Genomic DNA, 17,121 nt, shown 5'->3' with positions numbered 1-17,121 from the left:
ATAAACATGCACTTTTGTCATCTCCTGTGGTCAATGCTACTCTTGACCAGAGAAAAATGTTACCTGGGACGTGAGGTGTGTGGTTGGTCAAAAGGACTCCGGCAGACACATTGGAACCAGCTAGGAGGTCAAGTGCTCATGTCTTCTGGGACTATTGATCCAGCTTTCTTTCTGGTATAATGGAGATGGCTTGTGTTTTTTGAAGTAGAGTTTAATGCCTCTGACTTTGCACTAGAGGTGTTGAGTAGTCATGTGTTGTTTTAACTTCAAGGGATGAAGCAGCAATGCCTCTGCACTGTGTTTCCAAGCCAGGGTTATCCTAATTATATCTAAAACTGCGGAGGTGCAGTGCATCGCCAGGAGCCTGGCACTGTTCCTGCATACTTATCTAGGCAGGGAGAGAGAAGCTGGCATCTGAAATCCCTTCTGCAGGACAACCATGCACCTGGGACAGTTTGATCAGGATGCTGGAGTGCAGCATAACTCAGTTACCCCACAGAACTCTGGCCTGCTGGAGGGGAAATAGCCTCCCTCCCAGTCCACAACACTGCATCTTACCACTGACCCAACATAAGTTATCAGGGTACATGCATTCAGTTTTATAAACTCACCACCCATGTCTGGCCATTCATAGCACATCATGGCTTGAGGTGTTATCTCCTTTCCTCATACAGCTTCCTCTTGGGTTTGTATTAGTGGGCTCAAAGTGATTTGGCCTTTCCCAATGAACTCTTTCAGTTGTCTGGACCCTTTATGGCATTCAAGCTCTGGGGAGACTGTTGCCTTTTCTAGCACACAGGGCTGTCTGGGAGTGCAGGAAGCGTCACACTGCACTGATGTAATGTGCCTTGAGCTATGTTTGTTCTTCTCTTGGGTCTTGCAGCAAATACCACGATTCCAGAGGTGGTGGAGCTTTGACAAGAAATCGAAGCTGACAGTTACCATGAGTGTTTGGCGTCTTTACGTTTGGCATTGTACCTGGTTTCCTTCTCTGAAGGAGGGAAGGGCAATGATGGGGATAACCCCCTTTTAATCTAGAGGCTCTATGTGATGAATAGCTTGAATATGTTACTGCTGCACAGTTAGAGGTATCCCTGAAAACAGGAGAGCCTTTACTGCTGGACAGCCCTTATTCGAGACACTGCAGCCTGACTCCAGAGAGCTAGGACAGATTAAGACACTGCTGGTGGGAAATAGCAAGGTCAGCCTGTTGCTCATGGGTCTTAGCGTATGTTAATCCTAGGGTGTTATTGTGGCTGTGCCTTCCCATCAGTCATTCCCAGTGTTTGTGTACAGCTTACCCTTTTGTTTTCCCCCAGCTCAAGATGCAGGTGCTGTACAGGTTGTGGTTTTCAAGGCTGCAGCCCTTCTGTTATGGCAAAGGCAGGATTTGTCTGTAGTTTGTTTGTGCCAAAGAGCTGTGTTACTGCGGTATTATGACAGATCAGTGCAGCTTGAGAATGAGACAAAGATGCTGGATCATGGGTTTACCTTTATTGCTGTAACTAACTGTGCTTCTCCCCTACAGCCATCAGGACTGGACTAATTTGATGCTTTAGGGTGTTGAGGAGATTGCCTGGAAGTTGCAGGGAGATTCTGCAGATACAAATCTACGTGATGTTTTTTTTTTTTGCCAGGGCATCCATCCTTTAGAAGGAGCAAAAGGAAAGCTTGCTCTCCTGCTATGATGGTGAGAAATCAGCAAGGCAAGCAGAAAGGTCTGGTTTACAACTTCTGGGGCAGAGAATACATCACGCTAGTGCGGCGTTTCCTGTGTCTCTGGAGGCCTCTGGACCCAGGCAGTGCTATTGCTTTCCCCTGGAATCCTAGTACTGTCACCCAGATCTAGTGTTATGTTTGTGTATTAGAAGTGAACACAGCCCCATTTTCCTGGGATTGTAATTCTTGAAATCAAAGCTGTGTTTTCCACAAACATGTAATCCTTAATCCTTATTGCTGCATCCATTTGGGACCCAACAGGTTGCTTATTACCTTGAGTTCCCAATACTGTCACGTAGAATCAGTGCTGTGTTACTCTTTACCTTGATATCCCAAGGCAAGAGCCAGGACTTCATTTTTCATTACCCAAAAGATCCCAGAGGAAGCTGCTCAGCAGCAGTGCTGCGATTTTCCACTCTCTCAAGACTCTTTCCTCCCCCAGCAGTGCAGCCCAGAGTCAATGCGGCGTTGCTATAATGGGCAGTGACTTTTTGAGATCAGGCAGTGCACTGGAGGCTCTACCACTCTGAGTAATCCTCTGCAGTGAAATGCAGAGTTCCAAACAAGCAAATCCCTTTACAGTTGTTATCTGCAAAAGTACCAGGAGGAAATTGGCTCTCAAGTGCCCTTGAGGAGTTGGAGTGCTCTCCTTTCCCATTTGTGGTCTACATCCTCACGTGTTCTGGGCTAACCCATCTGCAGGGAGGGATCTGGCAGATAAGTCAACCCTCAAAATGGAGGAGGGAAGGGATATTCCCAATTAATTTTCTCATAGCAGTGATGCGCTGAAGCAAATGACATCTTGTGCAGGGTGGTTTTGTATGGCAGGAGTATCTCTTGTTTCTCCTGCAAACTCTTGATTTACAGCTTTAGTGACTTGCTTAAAATCTCTCAGCCTTAGCAGCTTGGGGCTGATGCACAGCAGTGAGGGATGCAGGAGCTTTGTGGACTTCAAACTGATTTGTTTCTATGGAGACAAGTAGATTTCACCATGCTGTAGGGAAGAGGGAGGGGAATTACCCCCCTGGGCCTGGTTTGGGCTCTCAGAGTGGATTGGCTGCACTGCAGTTATAGAGCAGCAGCCCATGAAGGGATTATCTGTCTAGTCAGTGATAGGGAAAGAAGCACATGGATCCAGTCTGGTCCCATTGCAGGCTTCCTCACTGGGGATGGCACAAGGCACTGTCACTGTGTGCCAGGATTCCCAAGGTCACAATCCCCCATAGCACTTAAAAGCAAAGAATTTAACCTTGATCACTCAGCCAGAAAGGAGGCTTGTGACTGTGTCTCCTGCCCAGACGTTGTGGTTAGGATGGCTAAGGTGATAAATTGTGTTCATACTTTAGCATACCTTCTTCTAGGCAAGACCCAAGACCTCTTTGTGGTGTCTGCAAGGGCTGAGGGGAGCTGAGATCTCTCAAACAGGCTTCAGGTGGTGCTTGCTGATGAAACAACTGTGTTTCCTGTTGTATTTGGTGTACAGCTTTCAGAAGGCTCCAGCACCTGAAGTCCTGTGGCTGGGGCTGATTTTGAAACCTGTCTTTCTAAAATGAAAGTTAATCTCATGAAATCAAAGAAACCAAAGCATGAATACAGATACTGATCAAACAGGTTCAAATAAGAACAGTGTCATAGAATCACAGATTGGATTGGGTTAGAAAGGACCTTAAAGCTGATTCAGTTCCAATCCCCTGCCAAAGGCAGGGACACCTTCCACTAGACCAGGTTGCTCCAAGGCCCATCCAGCCTGGCCTTGGACACTGCCGGGGGTGGTCTGTAGTACTGAGTCTGAATGGATACCAGATCCTAGTGCTGGCCCTTCAAAAGGGCTGACCAGAGGCCCCAGCAATGACTCTGGGAGGGAAACCTGAGGTTCCTAGATAAAAGGAAAGCAAACCATGAAAAACTGGCGAAAATGGTAACACCTTTGTGTGTCTGAGCCTCTTCCCAAGGTAATTCCTTGCCTGTTTTCTTCCCCTTCTACAAATAGAGCCTACAAATGTAGTGTGGGAGCTGTGTAACCTTCTCTAATGGAGAGAAATTCCAGTTGCTCAGCTTCTGTCTCCCCTCATTCTATTTAGGGACTTGAGTCCAAGTTCTGTAAACTGAGTCAGGGATGGAGTGCAGCTGTAGCAGAAATTCTTGCTTTATGCCTTGTAACGCAGCCAGAGGTGATCAGATGCGGTAACCCTTGGTTATGGGTTTGTGCATCAAGAATGTAGCAGCAACATCTCTGCCTTATTTCAGGTGATCTAAATAGATCCATAGTGCACCTCAAAAGTCAGGGCAGATCCTGCTGTAAGGTCTACCAAGCATAAAGCTGGAAGACTGCTGTAGCCATAGAGAAATCCCTGGGGCAAACTCTTGGCTGTGCCTCTTTACTCTGTGAGCTGGCAGACCCATAGACCATTAAATGAAAGTGTAATACCTCAAGTGTAAGAATCCTTTTGTCCTCGTTGGATGTCTTTTGCCCTGTGGAACTGTACAGCCACAAAGCTCTGTAGTTCTGCATCAGATGAACTTGAGCGCAGAGGCTCCAGTGCAGCGATGACTTGGCATAATGCACTCAGCTGTCTTCCAGACTTTTGGTGTGTGAAAGATTAAAATCAGCCCAAAGGAGTCAAATAAAAATAAACATAGAGAAACTTCTTATCTTATCCCACTGCTGGGACCTGCATAGGGGCATATGCAGGAGAGGGGCTGAAATAGAAAGGAGGGAGATGCAGAAAGAGGGAATGAGAAGCACTGCCTGCAGTGGCTCCTGGGAACCAGTCTGTGCAGTCAGAGATAAGCCAGAAAAGCAGAATTTAGTGAGCTCTGGGAGGGGTAGGGGGGAAGAGAGCTGTTTCTGAGCAAGTGTTTGTGCAGAAACTGCTCTGCACTTTCCTTTTTGCTGTAGCAGTGTTTGCAAAGGTGCTGCAGGCTGAAGTCTGAACACTGCCACTGCAGCTGAAGTACCAGTGATGTGAGGGAGCATTGCACGTATCTCCTTTGTAGTTGTCTGACCCCCTCAGCCCACGCTTGGCTCAACAAATGGGTTCTGAGTGGAGGAAACACATTTTTTGATTAACACTGTTGATGTTCAAGGCATGTGGGTCCTCCCAGAGACCCACAGGAACACATAAATGTGACTGCATTTCGGTAACAAAAGGCTTATCCTGTTCTGTGGGAAAGAGAAGGTTTATGCTTTATCAGAAATTGCTAAGGTGACACAGGGCATAGACTGTCACCTCTGTATATCTAGATCAGTGGCCAAGTACTGCATCCTATGATAAGACAAGCCCTGTGGCTGAGGTGGGAGCTCCATTCAGCTGCTGTGTCTCCATGGCACATCATTTAGTCCCAAATGTCAGTGAAACAAACCTCACCATTATGTGTGTTCGCGAGGAACTGGCCTTGACTCGCCAGACTTGCTGTCTGTAGGCTTCCAAACAGCCAGCCCTGCACTTTTCTATGGAGCTGGATTCCCTTGGGGGGGGCAGTCTCCTGAAAGGTTTCTTGTCTTTTTGGCAAAGCCTGTGATGTGGGGTCATGATGGCTTCTGAAATGTTGCCTTTTGTAATAAATGTAGGTTGTTAATGTGGCTTTATTTACTCCATATGTTAACTCTGTGTATGCTACTTTGCCTTTGGATAAGGTGAGAGCACAGTATGGGGAAAAAGATGCAGGAACATGCAAAAAGATGCTCTGGAACATATGTCCTGGTCAGCTGTAAAAGAGACAGGGGAAACAAACCAGAAAGATGATTCTTAGTGTTAATTCTGGAGCAGTACATGTGTGTGAACGTGTAATAAAGCCTATTTCTATAATTTTTTGTTACAGTGAATTAGCATAATTGCTATCCTTTCGTGTTTGAAGACCACAGTACCCCAGTCTCTGTTAATAAAGGTATCATAGACAGTGTACCCTTCACCTTTGCTGGGGACCTGTGTTGGCATCAACTGCAGTGCTGTGCAAGGGAATAGAAGAACTCAAGGCAGACAGGGGAATAGAAGGTGCAAGCTTCAGAAAATACTTTCTAGTTCATGATCTGTCCCCTCTGACACTTGTTTGCAAGTTATTCAGTCAAATGCTATAAATTACTTCAGCTTACACTGGCATTTGTGCTTTGTCCTGCTCGGACAGCACCTATGAAGTTTGTGAGACAGTCTCTGGGAGCTCATCTTATGTATGGCAGAACTCCCAAACTTGAGAGGAGGTTTGCTTGGCCTTTCTTGGTTACTACTCTAGGTTGCTACACTGGGGACAAATAGCTAGGTACTAGAGATGCTGTCTGAATGCCAGAACAGCTTACCAAAGCAAGTGTCCCAAGCCAGCACAATAGTGTTAACCTCCCTTTGAGCTGCTGTAAGTAGGAACTCAAGGTACAAGGCAGTGGGAAGCCTTCTCTTGAATTGCATTGTTTCTGGTAACATGTATATTATGATGACACTCATGAACTATTGCCTGTCTTTATTTTTCACAATTGTATTCTTGTATAATGCATCATTGTGCACAATAATATTGCCAGTATGCTGGAATGTGGTGTACTTACAATAGATCTTTAGTTCTATATGTATCCATTGTGTGACCAGTACCAATTACAGCCTAAGAAATATACCAAGTGCTTATGGAATTTCTTTCTTTCACTGTGGGTCAAGACTAGGCCCATGGTTGTGCTGTGGGGATCGGTGGGTAAATAACACTCATCCCATGGCTTAAACTTCTGAGTCTAGAAGTGTTAACCTCAATGGAAAGAAACGTGGCTACCTGGGAATGAGACTGACCACAGGACTGAGTCTGAAGGACTGGCGTCCTAAGGGCAGAATAAAGCAGAAGAGCAGGTTGATGGGTGCTGGTGTTCATAATGCACCTGCTTTTAAATGCTTGCTCTTCCTGTTGGCCTGTCCGGCTTTTTTTTGTTTGAGAAGCGCTTTGGTTCAGGGAAGATAAGAGCCCATAGAGGCCACAAAGTCAGCAGGGAAGCAGAGCCTCAATCTGTAAGGCAGCCTTTGTGTTGACCTACTGGGTGATAAAGGAAAGAACAAATTTTTTCCTCTTGCCCTGTGTCCAAGTTCCAGAATTGCTTATGAGTGTACTTGTGTGTCACTTGAGCGATGAGAGCAGGAAGGTGCTCTCAAGGGCAGTTTCTGCATCAGGCTTCTACCTTCTGGTAGAACTAGATGATGTCTGTTACGAAGGAGCATGGAACTCGAGTTAGTGTCTAAGTGGAAGGCTATTACTGTTTGAGGTGTTTGTTTTAGTCCATAAGGTTAACAGTAATTATTTTTGACCATGCAGGTTTTGTATGGTTAATGTGTCGCATAGGGGCCAGCCTGTGTTTTAAAGATTCATTCAAGTCATACACGCAGGAGTAAGAATATGTTTGAAAACGTAGCTGCTGTGCTGTGAGATGAAGTGTTCTTCAGCGATGTGTATAAGCCATTCATAGAATGTAGCCTTTATGAGGATGGGATCCTTGCCAATCAGTGCAAGGATCAGAAGAGTCATAAAGGTACCAATACCCAAAGGTTGGCTTGGGATTCCTATAATGCTCTGTGCCATCATGAGCTCATGAAGAACTCGATCTGGATGCGTGTGAATTATCAGCTGCAAGAACTGGCAGATGAAGTGAAGGTGGTTCTAAGCTTAAGCAGGAGCAGGTCCAAACTTTGTAAGCAGATAGTAAAATCCATAAGGACAGGAACTGTATTGCTTGCTGTGTATTGGCATAGTGCTTTGTGCAGTGCAGTTCTGGTTGAATTGCTGTCCCTGGGCACCACCAGAACACAGGAAATAAATAGTGGATTGAAGAAACCAAACAGCCATGTGGATCTGTGGAGGCTGTGTGAATCTTAATTTTTCTGAAATGAATATAATCCAAACTGGGAATTAATCACAGCCCTCAATGCCCCATTTGTCTGTAGATATTTAAGAAGAAATCAAATTGAAATGAAATGATCAGATGGTGGTGTTCACTCTTCTGTTCTTTACAACTACTTTTATGTCTTCATAAGCTGCTGGTTTGCCTTTTTAATTGAGGCTTTGCATTCTCCAGCGCATCCTAATCCAAGAATCTCAAAGGACTGACAAACAATAACTGCAGGGATGCTGTATTGGTATATCCAGACTAGTCCTAGATTGGTGCTTCAAAGCCCTGCATAAACAGCTTTACAAACCTTCCGGCTTCCTTGGGGGGCAGGAAAGTAAGTGGTGGTAGAAGCGTTTGATCCGTCCTCCATTTAGATCAAGAGATGGTACCAAGGACTCAGTTCTGTTCTTACCTGCCAATGGCTTTAATTACAGCTTCAGTGAAGACACAAATTATGCATGAAAAAGCTCTGTCACAAAGTCCTTTCAGAAGTAGAGATTACCAGTGGATGGTGAAAGGGCAAAACCCCTTCAGTTCTGCAGTACAAGGAGTAAATTATTTGTGAGGCTCAGTAAACCAGGGGCAAAATTAGTATAAGACTAATTTTTATACTTCATTATATTCTTTATTATAAAACACAGCACAGGAGTCCTCACTACCTGTCCTGTGAACTGCCAGATGCTCCTGGGTTTCCCTGTGGATATCATGTTGGTTTGAACTCGAGCTCTTGCTGGGTTGAGAGCTGGGCTTATAAGACTGCAGTTGTGGTGCCGCATAAAGGATTGCAGTAACCCCTCTTGTCCAGTCATATTGAAGTTTCTAGAATATATGACCAAAAAGAAAGTGCTTCAGATTATGCAGATCTTCAGATCTGCATTAATGCTGTTTCCTTTCACGAGTGTTTATAGCTAAAATTGCATTTAATTTTCAGTGCATTCCATACATGTTTAGTATTCATAACATTCAATATGTTGAATTATACAAGCAGTTTCCTTCCTTTTCCATACAGCATAGGTTGAATTATACAAGCAGTTTGTCAATCTCCTGCGTTTTATAGTCTAGTGGGAAATGTCTTTGGTCCATGTTACCTTAAACTTCTAATCCTTTGGACTGTGCAAGTCAGTAAATGAACTCTGAAACTTGTTTCTAGAGCAAATGTGCTTTTTCTGTCATTAACAGCACCTTCTTGTTCTGGAGGGCTCCAAGTTATCTTATGCATGGAAGTTCTTTGTACGGTGTTTGGCTTTAATTCAAAACACTAATAAGGAAACTTGAAGTCCCCAGTGCCCTGTTCCCAAATGTGTTATTGCATGGTATCGATTGCCTTACTGTGTTCCCAATGGGTTTGGATTTTGTTTGGATGCTGCTCTACAGCAACTGTTAGGTTGTTTGCTGTTCCTCAAATATTTTGGTTTTACTATTGCACTACTAATGCAGCTTTCAGCCTAAATCTGTGCTTTAATGCAGCTCTGCATACTAAAATAGAAATAAGACTAGAAGGGATGATGAGATGGGGTTTGCCCTGAGGTAGCTAGTCAAGAGCATGTGTAAGCATTTTGGAAGTGAGCAATGCAAAATGGAACAAAAAATGCCTTTTCAGGTCACTTCCCTGCCACAACTTCTCCAGCCTGAAGACCCATCGGGATTTGCATCCTTGGTTCTTTTTGTTGTCTTGATTTAGGAAAGGTGATCACTGCTCAGACCAAACATGTACCTAGCTCAGTGCTTTCTCTCTGACAGTAGTTAATAAAAGATGTGTGAGACATGTATAAATAAGGCTTCCAATATCTTGATGGGGAATTTTGAGTCAATAGCTAATCAAGAAAGATGCAAGCAAGTCAAGTATTTCTATTCCCTGAATACAGCTGCTATTTTGCTGTGCTTTCTGCATAAAGCCTTGCCTGAAGAACTGGCACGGTGGTATTCCTGCTTAAAAGCATAGGAAACCAAATGCCATGCCACTTCTGTGTTACAATAAAACAACAAGTAATTCTCAGTTTTTAAGAATCAAAGTGGAGAAGGAAACCATGGTGTTTGTGTCCTCAAACCTAATTGAATAACATATTTCAGGCACAAAGTCTTGAATAGTGATGTATGTAATGAGACTGCTTTTGGTGTCATGCTAGAGGCTGCCTTGTCTTACAAGAGGAATCCCTGCTATCCTTGTTGTGCCAGCACTTGGAGCCTTGCTACTGTGCATATGTGCTGGAGCTGAGGAAGCTGGTTTATCTAGCCCTTCTGCTCCCATCTGCCCAAGTCACCTGGCATGGGGTGGTTCTTACCTTGTCTGTTGTTTCCCTGATTCTGGCTTAGTTTCATCACTTTGTGTGTAGAGATTTCCCCCCTGCCCGGCTCCCAAGTGTGCTCAAAACTTGTGTTGAGCATCTTGTCCATTCTGCACATGCTCTGCTGTTGTAATTCCACTTACACAAGCAGTTCATTATGCCTACTGCAAGAGGGCAGGCAAGACTCCCATGCACTGCCTTCTGCCTGGTGCCTAGCTAGCTTGTCACAGTATTTACTAATCTAAACTTTTTAGTGTCTGATTTGAAAGGCTTGAGCAGGAGGAGGAGTTTCTCCAAAAGACTGTGGAGGAAAGGGAGGTGAAGAGTAAAATACAGGGTGATCCTGCATCAGCTGTGGGGGTTTTATGCAGCTTTCTGTCTGCAACTCCTAATAGGAGTCAAGTGCAGAGAGAACTCGGAAGTTGAACGGCATGTACCTCCCAATAGCATGTGGATAAGAGTGCACATTCACTTACTGATATTAGGGATCAGATTGTGCATATTTTCACTCAGAACTAAAGCAGCAGCACTAAACTTGTTGATTTAGGTGACTGAATTTATCTAATGGATTGGTTGTCTTGCCTTCTGTGAGGATTTAGTGTTTTCTCCTTGCAATAGCCCAGGAACTACTTCAGTTAACACAGGAAACTGGACCCCAGGTGCCACACAGGTTTTTTCATGTGCCTTTGTCTTGAGTTTTTGCCATAGTAGCTGTGACAAGGACAGCAGAGAAATCAGGGTTTTGGTTAAAGCAGAAAGCTTCAGGAAATCATGGAGCACAACATGAGTGGAACCTTAATCCCTGGGGAGCTCATGCTTGTAAATGTAGGTGGTGCTTTTCCTACAGTAAAGCAGGATTTGATAATGCAAGTTGGAGATCAATAACTGAAGTGTTGGCTCAGTGGGCTCAAAGTGCTTGGCTTTGGAAATAGCAAAAGTAAAGGAGAACTTGTTGGCTGTGGCTGCAAAGTCAGCATTTGGAGAAGGATGGTGAAGGGTTTCCTTCCTTTGAAATGTCTTGAAGTACACAAAAACTCAGGATTCTTGTGAATATAGAAGGAAGCTGCTATTGCTTTTGCCTTGGCAATACTTATGTCTCGAGTAGTTAGCCAAGAGAAACCCTGGGTAGAGGCAAGCCTTTGGCTGCTCTTTATTCTTTAAGATGTGTCATATGGTGCTTGCATGCTGGAGCGATGTGGTGTCTTCTGAAGCCCCAAAGAGCAGGGGATGGGGGGATTTGCTGTAGTTTGGGCAACTGTATCTTGTTAAAAGGCGCCACACTGGTTTGGGGGCTCTGCTTCAACTTCTTTTCTTTCTAATAAAAGAGATTGTTTTTTCCCAAGCTGCATTAAATGAGCTTGTTGGTTAACTTGGAATTTCATCTGAAGGAGCTACGGCTGTTACAGGATTAGAAGGAATGTGCTGTGAGTATAAGCTGCTTCAAAAGAAGCTCGCATCCTCTTTGAGGGGGGGCACTTGGTTTTTAGTGCCTTAAACTACTTTTTGTGACTGAGGCTCCCTGTTGGAATCTCCGTATGCTTGTAGAGGCAGAGCAGCTGTGAAAAGGGAAGGAAGCAATCGTTCACTCATCAAACTTCCTGGTTCATTTCAGGGATTTTCTGCCCCGTGGATCTGGCATCGTAACCAGGCGCCCGCTGGTCCTGCAGCTGGTAAATGCCAGCACAGGTAAGTGAGCACCTTCCCTGCCTATCCAGATGGATTGCTCTCTAAGAAAGGTCTTATTTGATCACTGGCACTGCTTGGTGTGCGTGTTTGTGAAATAAATTAGGATTTTCCCCAGTGAGAACGGGCTGCGGGTGGTTTTCCGTTGTACCTGTTTAATATGTGATGCATGAAGTGTTCAGAAGCAAAATGCTTCTTGGGGTTTTTATTCTAACTTCTTAGGCAAGGCTCCATGCATACACTTATCACAACTGTCCTTTGCAGCTGTGGCTGAGTTGTAAGGCCTAAGAGGCAGATCACCCTGCTGATAATCTGCTGAAATAAGGGGGTGAGATGACTTAATGTACTGAAAACCCCAGTGTGAGAATGCTGGAATGTACAGAAGAAAGGCTGCAGAGTTGTGTGGCTGCTCTTTTGGGCAGTTCACTGGTTTTGCTACTTGCAGCATATTTTCATTACCATTCCCCTTAAGATCTCATCCAGGAGATGGCAAGTGAATGTTTCAAGGTGCTTTTCCTCTTGTCAGGTGAACTTGGTCTATGCACAGCAGTCCTCCTGCCTTGTAAGGACACAATTTGACTTTTAGGAGGTTTTGAAATGGAAACAGAGGGTTCTTGGATTGGTTAGCCTAGTCAAGGACTGACACACAAAAAATCCCCAACCAGCAGCCAGCTCAGAGCCATGTCAAGAGGAAGTTTGAGGTGTTTTACTCTGGAGTCTGTTCTCATTATATAAAGAGACTGTTATTTACACCAGCACATCAATACAGAACTAGGCTAAATTTTCCTGTACCAAGATACCTCCCATGGGAGCTGTGCAAGTCACTGCTGCAGGTAGGTGCATGCTAGGATTGCTTTGTATTACCAGAGAAGGTCTTAGGTTATTACTTGAATGAAAACAAGTGAGGATCCATCTCTGCTGAGACAGAAGCTGAACTGTGAAGGTGTTGGGCTCTACTGAGTTCTCTGATGTTGATCAGATAATGTGACTGCAGTGCCAACCTGCAGGTCCTAGTGGGAAAGGCTCTAGTCAGATTTCATCCCTTCAACTGTAGTTTTGTTTTGTTTTGCTTAGGAACATGATGTTTTCATTACACTCTGAGTGTTCCTCTGACCCTGGTGACTATTTCTGACTCTCTGCTTCTATTTAAATAGAATATGGTGAGTTCCTACACTGCAAAGGAAAGAAATTCACTGATTTTGAGGAGGTCCGTTTGGAGATTGAGGCTGAAACGGATCGTGTTACTGGCTCCAACAAAGGGATTTCCCCTGTGCCCATCAATCTTCGAGTCTACTCTCCCCATGGTGAGTCCTAATGCAGCATCTGAGTCAGCAGAGAGATGAGACAGGCTGGTGCTTTGTCATGAAATAGACATAGAGCAGAGGTGAAATGGGGAGTGTGCTTGGTTTTGACTTTAATCTCCATGTGCTGGGCCATGCTATGTCAAATCATTAGCCCTGAACATACTGCTAAAAGAGGTTTATCTGCCAGCTCAAGGATCTGACTGCTGGCAGAAACAACTGATACCTGTGCAGAAGGTTTTTCCTGAGGTTGTTCTTTTCTATCAGTACGGGCATTCCACTGAAGAGCTGCTGTCTGATACTGCTTTACAGGGCAAATAAATGGAACAACAAATAAAAGAGAAATGGGGAGAGTAGCTTTCTTGAAGAGCACTTCTGCTTGCATGTAAATATGCACCTTGTGTAGTTCTTTCTGTGTAGTGCCTATGGCAAATGCTGCTGATCTCAGTGGAAGAATTCTGGGCAAACAGGGGAGTGACATAGTCCCAAATTGGCCATCTCGTTAACTGTGAGCAACACTCTGGGCATTCTGGAAGGCAGCAGCTCAGTGCTGTGTTTTCTCTCAACAAGACGAAGTTAGAGGTCTGCATATTGTAGTCCTGCAGGAGAAGGCCCAGCTGACTTTGAAGGAACCTTCCTTGAATAAGGATGGCAGGGCTGAGTTCTTCAATACTGGGGACAGCTCTTAATGCATGGAACCAATTCTTCTGAATCTCCAGACTTTGCTATAAAGTCGAAAAAAAACCTGTACTGTTCTTCCTTCCTGTTCAGTATCGTCTATATGGAAGGACTTTGAGGACACAGTTTTCCTGATCAGGGTGGATACAAGTAATTTGAAAGGAAAGGTGATGACATTGACAATCACAACTAGTAACAGTAGCAACAAGATTTTACTGAGCAGTAACAGAATTAGAAAGCTGTGTGCATCTGTTATGCCTGTGATATACTTGAGACACTAAAGCTACAGGTGTTTACTTATAGACCAGAACATGGCTTATCTCAACACTCCCTTGTGCTGTCTTCTGTTTCCTATATCTAGTCCTGAACCTGACCTTGGTGGATCTACCGGGTATGACCAAAGTCCCAGTAGGGGACCAGCCCCCTGACATTGAGTTTCAGATCCGAGATATGCTCATGCAGTTCGTCACCAAAGAGAATTGCCTCATCCTGGCAGTATCTCCAGCCAACTCTGATTTGGCCAATTCTGATGCTCTGAAGATTGCAAAGGAGGTGGATCCTCAAGGTAAGTATCTCTTATTTAGGGTGACATTACTGAATAGTAGCCTGATTTTTCCCTTTACCTTTTGGTTGTGATTAGCTCAGTAGCTATGAGCTCCCGTCTGTTGTCTCAGGTTGTATCTTTGCCAGCACACATTCTTCTGAGAGGTGGTGGTGTGAGTTGTCAGCTTGGGCAACCTGTAAGCTCTATAAGCAGAGGAAAATATTAAGTTGTTTGCTTGATCAAGTATGTCTTTTTTTTCCTTAGGGCAACGCACTATTGGAGTCATCACTAAGCTGGATCTTATGGATGAAGGCACTGATGCACGAGATGTATTAGAAAATAAATTGCTTCCGCTTCGTAGAGGTATGCTTCCTCATGTTCATTTCCTTCCTCTGTTTTCCCTATGTGAGGTGTCCTGGCCTCATCCTCTTCCTCCAGTGCATCCCCTTCCTGCAATATCTATCACAACTTGTGGTTAAGCCATTTCTATTCTAAGCTGGAACTGAGAAAAGTCAGGGACTGGACTGCTGATAGCAATTCTTTAGGTATTTGTACTTAGATATGTAGTCCTAGCAGAAGCACAACCTTATGGTCTTATCTTTACTTTCCCTTTGCTTTTACTAAGGCAAGCTGCAAAAAAATAAAACTCCTGTCTAAAAGACTCCTCATCTTTTATCTAGAATGTAATTGCTACATCAGATGAAGTAATTTTGCACTGTGGAACATGCTGTGTTAGCCATAGTGAAGTACCTATCCTAGGGCTTTTAACAAAAGTCTCAAATGAATGAGGCTAGGGAATGCTTTGTGGCTGGGGGAAAACTTAGTAAGTAAGCTAATTCTCAGTTGCACAGTCATTTCTGTCCTGCATCCCCAACCATGCCATTCAGAGGAAATCCTAGTTTGAAACTCTTCCGATTAGTTCCTAATAACACGTTGCTACTAGAATTCCCCTGTTGCAGTGTTGCCAGCTGGATGACTTCCTTCTTAGTCTGAGTCCCATTTGCATTCTCATCCTTGCAGCCATCTGATCTCTTAACTGTGCTCTTACAGGTTACATTGGTGTAGTGAACAGAAGTCAGAAGGACATTGATGGCAAAAAGGACATTCAAGCAGCTCTGGCTGCAGAGAGGAAATTCTTTCTCTCCCACCCGGCCTACAGACACATGGCTGATCGCATGGGAACCCCTTACCTGCAGAAAGTATTGAACCAGGTACTGTCAACAGTTAAGAACTGCTGCCCACTATGTCCTAGGAATGGCCATCGGGCCTCTTCTCAGATAGAAGTGCCTGCCTTGTATGAATATTGATACACAGTGAAAAATACTAAGGTCAGTTACAGAGCTTACACATGAGAGGCAGAGCACTGCTTTATGCTCTCAGTAACACTGGTGCAAAATCAGTAGTTGGTGCATCTGCACTATCAGAATGCAACATCTTTCTGGTTAAGCTAAAAGATGCCTTCTAAATTTCTAGTGGTCTCCATATCTAACAGTAAGCTGCAAAGATTGATTTTTTTAAATATGATTCTTGTAGTCATTTTCCAATCTATTAAGGCTATCTTGTCTCCTGTCTTATACAGTAGCAGTGTATTTTTTGCTTTCCTCTCTGCTCCCTTGAAATGCTTCCTTAAGTGAAGAATTGCATTGGTTTTTTTTCCACCTTATTTAAATAATCATCTTTAAACTGGAATTTTCTACAGCTGTGCTCTGTAGAAACCCTCTTATTAGAGCCTTATCAGTGGTTTTGGCTCCTGCCTTGCCTTGAAGTGTTTATTGTTGTAAAAGGGTTTAACCACCACCTTTGGTGTCAGCGGTTTGCTAATCTGAAGATGGGATAGTCTTTACCTGTATTAGCTAATGCTAATACTTGCATGTGAAACTTATTCTTGAGGTGGAGACAGCAGGCTTGTGTGAATGGGAGTTTTGTACTAGACTAGAAGGTAAAATGAAGGGGATGAATTAGAGGGGTGCAATAGGTAGGAGCTGGAGAGGCAGGATAGACACAACTCATAACTGGTATCTGTCCTGGGATAGATTTGCTAGGACCGCGCAGAAGGATTGAGCACAGAAGAAAGGAGCATTCCTCTTTTATTCTGTGGTGTGGAGGTACCAAACTCATTCCAGTAACCACCCAGAGGTTTATTATCACCTTCAACCTTTTTCTTGTGTAGCAATTGACCAACCACATCCGTGACACCCTGCCAGGCCTGCGCAACAAGCTCCAAAGCCAGCTTCTCTCCATTGAGAAGGAGGTGGAGGAATATAAGAACTTTCGTCCTGATGACCCTGCTCGCAAGACCAAAGCTCTGCTTCAGTGAGTGGCCCCAGTGGCAAGTCCCTCCCTGGAGATGACTGCTCAGCCATGACTTCTACTTAATGCCTTGTGTTTTCTTTCAGGATGGTCCAGCAGTTTGCTGTGGACTTTGAAAAACGCATTGAAGGCTCTGGAGACCAAATTGATACCTATGAGCTGTCAGGAGGAGCTAGGATTAACCGCATCTTCCACGAGCGTTTCCCCTTTGAGCTGGTGAAGGTACTGCTGCCCTGTGCTGCTGAGATCCACTCTGTGATCTTGCCTGTTTTACCTCTTCTGTCTCCTTACTCCTCTTGGTATCTTTCATCATCTGTCTTTCCCTTTTGAATACTTTGTTTCATGGTATTCCCTTTAGCACTGTTTTTATTAATTTGGCTCCTTTATTAGAGCCTTCTTACACTTCTGATCTTTCCCTCAGTCCCCATCCTTGTGAAAAAACTTAACCTTCTCTTAAATTACAGTATTTGTCTTAATTTCTAAATGCTAAATTAAATGTGCAAAATAACTTCCACACAAACAACAGTAAATCGGTGAGTAAATGTTCTTGCAGATATGTTGTGTCAGAGCTCCTTTGACTGATTTCACATAGTATGAATGGTGCTGAAACTTGTACTTCCTTGGTCCTGAGCACCAGACTAGAGTTAGAGTTGCCCTAATAAAATATGCAAGAAGCTGGAAAGAGGATGTAGATACAGCTGGGATGACTTCTGTCTGTTCCCTGTCAATGGCCTAGAGGTGGGAATAGTG

General features: G+C 44.2%; 1 protein-coding gene across 21 annotated transcripts in view; it reads left to right on the top strand.

The window, feature by feature from the left end:
* DNM1 (dynamin 1) overlaps nucleotides 1–17,121 on the top strand; it is a 64,448-nt gene that overhangs the window by 10,326 nt on the left and 37,001 nt on the right. For all 21 annotated transcript variants that reach the window (XR_008971769.1, XR_008971768.1, XR_008971770.1 and 18 more), the window contains exons 2-8: nucleotides 11,468–11,541; nucleotides 12,693–12,842; nucleotides 13,879–14,082; nucleotides 14,326–14,424; nucleotides 15,112–15,272; nucleotides 16,232–16,374; nucleotides 16,458–16,593. Coding sequence is in view for 12 of the 21 variants with exons in the window: in XM_057405938.1 (XP_057261921.1) it covers nucleotides 11,468–11,541; nucleotides 12,693–12,842; nucleotides 13,879–14,082; nucleotides 14,326–14,424; nucleotides 15,112–15,272; nucleotides 16,232–16,374; nucleotides 16,458–16,593 (967 nt within the window). In the remaining 9 variants the exon portion in view is untranslated. The remainder of the gene's footprint in view (nucleotides 1–11,467; nucleotides 11,542–12,692; nucleotides 12,843–13,878; nucleotides 14,083–14,325; nucleotides 14,425–15,111; nucleotides 15,273–16,231; nucleotides 16,375–16,457; nucleotides 16,594–17,121) is intronic.

This window comes from Pezoporus wallicus, unplaced genomic scaffold (genome assembly GCF_028554395.1).
Source record: "Pezoporus wallicus isolate ANWC-B61680 ecotype Strahan unplaced genomic scaffold, APGP_CSIRO_Pwel_v1 contig_4684, whole genome shotgun sequence".
Taxonomy (NCBI): domain Eukaryota; kingdom Metazoa; phylum Chordata; class Aves; order Psittaciformes; family Psittacidae; genus Pezoporus; species Pezoporus wallicus.
The sequence above is the reverse complement of the archived record's forward strand: the minus strand, read 5'-3'. Positions and strand labels throughout refer to the sequence as shown.